Here is a 6,048-nt window from a genome sequence, read left to right as displayed (position 1 = left end):
GTTAAATCACACCCACCTGTAGCAGGAGCCAAGGGCCGTCTTGTGCTGCCAGCTCTGAGTCAGAAACACCTTACTACAGGTAGCACTAGACTGCACAAGTTACACACGGGCAGCCCATCAAGAAAAGCACAGTAACATACAAAAAAGGTTATATATATATATATATATACACACACACACACACAGGAGCAGACACGCTGTATCAGTGGAGTCCAGTTTTTGACAGTGATGCAGCCACACAGTTACCAAAGGTGAAAACATAACAAATCATATCTGTAGTTCAGGACAAGTCCAAGGAAAGAGTTTGTCTATATTTACAACAGAGTAGCAAAGACTACAAGTTTTAAAATGCAGCTGCCTGTACTAAAGAATCCAGATATTATAGGGAAAATTTCAAGAATTTTCTCAAGTCCTTATCCCCCAGTACTAACCAGTTATGCATATGAATACAGTATAATTACAATACAGAACAGTGGAAGTATAAATATACGATGGCTCTCCGCAGTCTCATTCCTTCTAAGTCAATAATTCATTTTGCCTTGAAAGTTACTGTGACTCATGCATTGTATGCATTGTAATATTATAGCAGCAAATATTTAAAGAAAAACATCATGGTCCATATACCAAAAACATTAAAGAAAAGATTTATTTGCAAATATGTACTTCAAGTATTTAAGCGGTCACTTCCATGCAAATCAGTCTAGCATTTCAGTTTTTCTTGGAAGCTAGGTACTGGCCTCTCTCAGAGGTTTATGCACTTGGTTAGCAGACTGCTTTTTACAAAGACTAACCCGCTTTCATCTTGAGAAAGACTGAAATGCCGCATTTTTTGCCACACTACATTTTTTTCTGGTTATTTCTGAAACCCCAGCCATTTCAAGTGAGATTCTTCATGAGCAATTTGTATGTGACAGTGGCTTTAGCCCATTATGGTACAAAAATCAAACCGAAACATTTCAAACACTAACCACACCCCAAGCCTTTCCACTTACCCTATCACACCATTTACCCCAAGTGTCCTGCATTATTCGACCTGATACTCCATCTTCAGTGCAACTGCTTTCAGAGCAGGTCTGGCAAAATGAGACCTGGAGGTTTTGGCTCCACACAGTTGATCCAGAAATTTGCACAGCTTGCATGGTATTGGTGTCCTCCATACGCCAGCTTAAAGTTATCCGTTTCCGAATTAAAGGCCTAAAATCACAAGAATTGAAACAAGTGTGACAGTCTCATCTACTCCGGGATCTAGAAGCTAGAGTGGAAAATGGGTACTGCCCAGGTATCACCCCAGAATGGCACAGCATGGTAGGGCCCTCTCGCTCTGAACAGACCACCCAATAAACAAAATTTTATCTTAGTCTGCGAAGTGTTTGCAGGTGGAAAAAAAACTCCAACCACCACACCTGATGCATACTTTGCCTGTTACACCCTGTATTAAGGGAGCCATCTGATTAGCGTGCTGTCTGATCTGACATCTGGCAACTAACTCGCCTTGTTTCATGCATCTTCTACTTCTGCTATGTATCCACGCAAGATAAATGCTTGTTTTCCCAGCCAGTAGGTAGCTACTGCATTTATTTCACTGTGTCAAATTTTGCTGTGATTTAGGCAGGTGCAGTTCTTGATGTTAGTGTTATTTCAGGTTGAATTTGATCTACTTTCTTCTGTTAGTTGTATCTGCTTTACAATAGGAGCTTCTGAAGAGTGTGTGAAGCCATGAACAAGCTTCAAACATCTCAATGTTTGTTGCTAGGAGATACTTTCCAATGCTTCACAGCTACCTATTTAAAAAAATATTCTAACCCTATTCCCCACACCCTGGATTTCCTGCAGAGATGTCTAAAAATGCCATTGCCTACTACATATAGCCAAAAGTCAATATTTGTAGCAAAAAAAACCCTACAGTTTTCCCCCTTCTGCAACAGGCACGCAGGCAGCTACAAATTCAGAAACTCACTGCAGTGAATCTTCTACCACACAACAGAAGTAGCACAAAACCAGAAAGCTATTCACAAGATACAAGCATGCAGACAAGACAAGGGGGAGGCTCTAGAGCATGTTAGTTGATCAGATCACGTGTTACGGTCACAAAAAATGACTAGAAGAAAAGGATTCATGATTGGTACAATTGAGAATGACAGCTGAAGGCCAGTTAGCAGTTCAGCCTTCCACACTCAACTAAGAATGATTCTATAAAGAATATGTTTTTTACAGATTCATACTTTTCTAGGAAGCTCTTCCACAGGTTTCTCTTCTTTCTGAAATAACGTTGAAACCAAAAAGTCAGCAAAATTGCCGATATATGTTAATTGGTTGGCATTACTCTGTACATATCCTGGGATTCCCTCCCAGCTCTGCTAATTGCAATAGTCCCCTCCTGGTCATCCTCAGAGATGCATTTCATAAAGAAAAATCATTAAAAGATTTTTATTTTTTTAAAAAATATATATAAAGTCTTATTATCCCAGTTTCTTCCCCATTATGAACAATTTAACTCAACCCTTTATCTACATCTGTGTCATACCCGAAGCCCAATGAATATAGGACATGGACTATTTGAGTCCCATCTATAGGTCAGATTTTGCCTTTGTCACTTCCAGTTACAAATTATAGCCATGAATTTGTTTTAAATACACCCAAGGCCTAAATAAAAGTCCAAACTGTAAATTAGAGATGAATTTAACAGTAGAGGCCATTATACTTACTTTACTTCTTGAATCCACGTTTAGGAGGCACACTCCACAGGCAAGATCTTGGGCATTTTTAATCCCTGGACGCAGCATACAAGAAGAGAAATCCAGTGAGTTTTCATCTGGCTAAAGAAACGAGACAACAAAATTTAGGCATTTTCAGTGACTGAAAAAGTTTCAGACATCATGATAAAAATTATCGATCTGGTTGCTACCGAGAGCCATGGTATCACACCGGCAACATGGCAGGGATGACATATTACATTTTCTCATAAACTGATGTGTGATTTAATCAAAACCATTAGTATCTATTTGCAACCCTGCTATGCAATCTCCATCAGCATCAATTTGTAACACTCAAGCTCTTGAGAAAGGGTTAGACTACAAAAAGAAAGAATTAAGTTCCATGTTCCCACATCAAAAGGGGAAGAAACTTCTGAGGAAAGAGCCCAGGCGGCGGCTGCTACATTTCAACTGCAGCGTATTAAGAACTGGACGAAGATAAACAGTGGTATGCAACAACTATTTGTGCAGCTGCAAGGAAACGAGCCATCGGCCAGCACAGCTTTCACTAGTATTTGAAGTGGTGTCTGTATCAGTGTTTATTGTCCTGAATTCCACATTATTGCCTGATCAAAAAAGGGCAGTTGTTATCCTTTCTGAAGGTTTTTCCGAAGCTAGAATATGGCACAGCAGTACAAAATGGGATATTAAGGTTAACCAAACCATAGAAGAATTAAGGTCACCAGCCATACGCAAGCTCAGGTTAAAGAGAGGCAAAGGATGGGAGAATAAGCCTGCGAATAAGTAATAAATTAATATAGTCACATATTTTCCGGTACACAATCTTACATTTCAGCCACAAGATAAATGGTAATTTAAAACTTTGCATAAGGATGCTATAAAACTGTGGAAGTTTTGCTTGAAGATAGTAGTTCAAATAAAAACAATGACTAGAAATGCAAGAAGCTTAAAAAAATGGCGTGATCATGGAACACGTGTACTCTTAATCCATACTCTAGGTATGCTGATCACGCTCCCCTGCTGAATGGCTCAAGAATAATTGGAATCCTGAAAAAAAACACCCTTTAATCTTTAAGTAGATCAATCAAATTAATAAAGGCACTCTAATATTTGTTTACCAAATGCATGAGTGAAGCAAATGAGAAGGTCATCCTGTAATTCGCAGTGAAAAACCACAAGGCTGTGCATAAAATTACCTTGTAACAAAATCCTTTTAAAAGATAAATTAACCTTTCCAAGCACATGCCTCTGAGCTAGAATATTTCTCTCTACTTAACTGGCACTTCTGCATCATTTAGGATACGTGACTGCAACACCAGGGGAAGAAGGTATGGTTCCACACCTTGCAGTGACCCGGGTGAAGAGGAGAAACAAAAAGGGACTATTTTGAGAGCTACAGAAGTCAGGAGTCCCTGTCTCTTAGATAACTTCAGAGGTACTGTGTGTATATGAGAAGGCATTATTCGCAGCTCCTAGTATGTTTAAAATTTAGCTGGACTGCTACCAGCCAGGAGCCGCTGCAGCTCGGAGAACAGGTGGCCAAGCTTTGGACTTTAAGGTAATCCCTGTAATCTTCCAAGGAAAAGCACTTTAAGAACTAAATTTTAATCCACTTGCTTACATCAGGAGAGGATCCTGATAGCTTTTTAGATTGTTACTATCAACAATGCCAGAGTTCAAACAGATGAATCCCAGTCTGTTAACTTCATCTGCCAAGCAGTAAAATATTGAAAGTATAAATTTCATATTATGACAGGCTTTGTGCAACACAGGACATCACCAGAAATACCTGCTTGCCACCACTGTTTGTACTGGAGAGGTTTAAAATGTGTAAAAGGCGTGTAAAAAGGTACTGATCATTTATAATACCTGTTTTGCAGGGAATGACAGTGAGCTGAAGATGGCTATTTCAAGCAGAAACCGAGTAGTCTGGGCCTTACTTACAAACAAGTGTTTATTGGGGAGCAAAAAGCTTTAGTGGCCGTAGTAGCATTGCAAGGAGGAGGCTGCAAATTAAAATGCTCAGTGAAAACTTAACCATGGTAATGATCTGCTTATTGATGCTTGATGCGATGTACTGATACTAACTAAGAGTTAGACTCCTTAGGTATATACTGAGTTGAAGGGATCCATTATGCAAGACAATATCAAACACCTACAGAGGGATGATTCCCTAAAAATATGAGTTTTACCGTGGTTAAAGAAAGTAATTTTGCACACTGTGTTTCCTGCAACATACATACACAAAAAAGTGCAAGGTATTTAATGGCAAGGTGATTTTCTTGCCTTCTAATTGTGTGTATTCTGTACCTGGCCCCAATGTGCCCCTCTTTTTCCCAGTTCCTTTGCAGACCCTTCCCATGGGGCACTCCTTCTCTTAAAGGCTACCCCTCAGACAGCCCCTCACCATCTCTCCTTGTAACACTCGCCCAGTTATGTAGAAGGGTCTCAGGCTCCTACCAGGCTGTCTCAGAGCAATTGAGCTTTTTCTGGCAGTTCTATTCAGAGGAGGAAAAGCTATGTAGTCTGTACGAGGAACCAAAACAAATTTAGGCATTTCCAAATGCAGAGAGAAAGGAAAACAGTTTAGTTATTCCTGTGTTGCTACATTGTGTGCTCCTGTATCGTGAGCATTAAAACTAATTGCAGGGATATTACAAAGACAGGATATGTCCACATTATTCTGGCTCCATAAAATGGCTTATTTAAATTTTACTATATTTCCCTTATTGGAGAGGTCCACAGACACGTAGGATATCATCTAAATCATTAAGACACTAAGTAAGATAACATCCCATTTGTACATAAATAACAGTTTTCTTACAGAGAACTTTGAACTGGATTTCACAAACAAGTGCATTTCCATTTTGCAAGAGAAAAATACAAACTGTAAAGTTAGGACACCCCGTGAAGTCACTTTACATATAATTATGACATTTCTTTTAGTAAAGACATAGCTTATTTTTGGTCTTACCGTTAAAGCAGCAAGTGACATGAAGCTTATTAGGTTGTTCCACACTTTATCAATATCCTTCAGCAGCTGCTGGAGTTTCTCACTACAAACAGCAGTTGCTTTGATACCCAGTTCAACTCTCTTTGTTACCCTGTAGACTTCAACAACCCCTGTTGATATAAAACACAGTGGAGGATTGCAGAGAATTCACTGCAAGCACAGGTTCCTGAAACTTTAACTCAGAAATAGCACAAAATAGGCATGGCACATGAAAGGTGGTCGTGGACGGTTATTTCAAAGTAGTAGTTATATTTATTTAGCAGAAGAGTGGTTCATTATTTCGGTGCAGACAAAGATTAAGTGAAAAAATAATACCTTTTT

General features: G+C 39.2%; 1 protein-coding gene across 1 annotated transcript in view; it reads right to left on the bottom strand.

Annotated features, from left to right (window-relative positions):
- Nucleotides 1-270: 270 nt before the first annotated feature.
- The window catches only part of SYNRG (synergin, gamma), a 36,985-nt gene continuing 31,207 nt past the window's right edge, over nt 271-6,048 (bottom strand). The window contains exons 19-22 of the mRNA XM_009329100.1: nt 5,689-5,837; nt 2,706-2,816; nt 2,223-2,258; nt 271-1,194 (exon numbers count right to left, since the gene is read on the bottom strand). Coding sequence (XP_009327375.1) covers nt 1,063-1,194; nt 2,223-2,258; nt 2,706-2,816; nt 5,689-5,837 — 428 coding nt within the window. The 3' untranslated portion in view covers nt 271-1,062. The remainder of the gene's footprint in view (nt 1,195-2,222; nt 2,259-2,705; nt 2,817-5,688; nt 5,838-6,048) is intronic.

This window comes from Pygoscelis adeliae, unplaced genomic scaffold, assembly GCF_000699105.1.
Source record: "Pygoscelis adeliae isolate BGI_AS28 unplaced genomic scaffold, ASM69910v1 Scaffold427, whole genome shotgun sequence".
In the NCBI taxonomy this organism is placed as follows: Eukaryota; Metazoa; Chordata; class Aves; order Sphenisciformes; family Spheniscidae; genus Pygoscelis; species Pygoscelis adeliae.
Note: the sequence above shows the minus strand (reverse complement) of the source record. Positions and strands in the feature narration are given on the sequence as shown.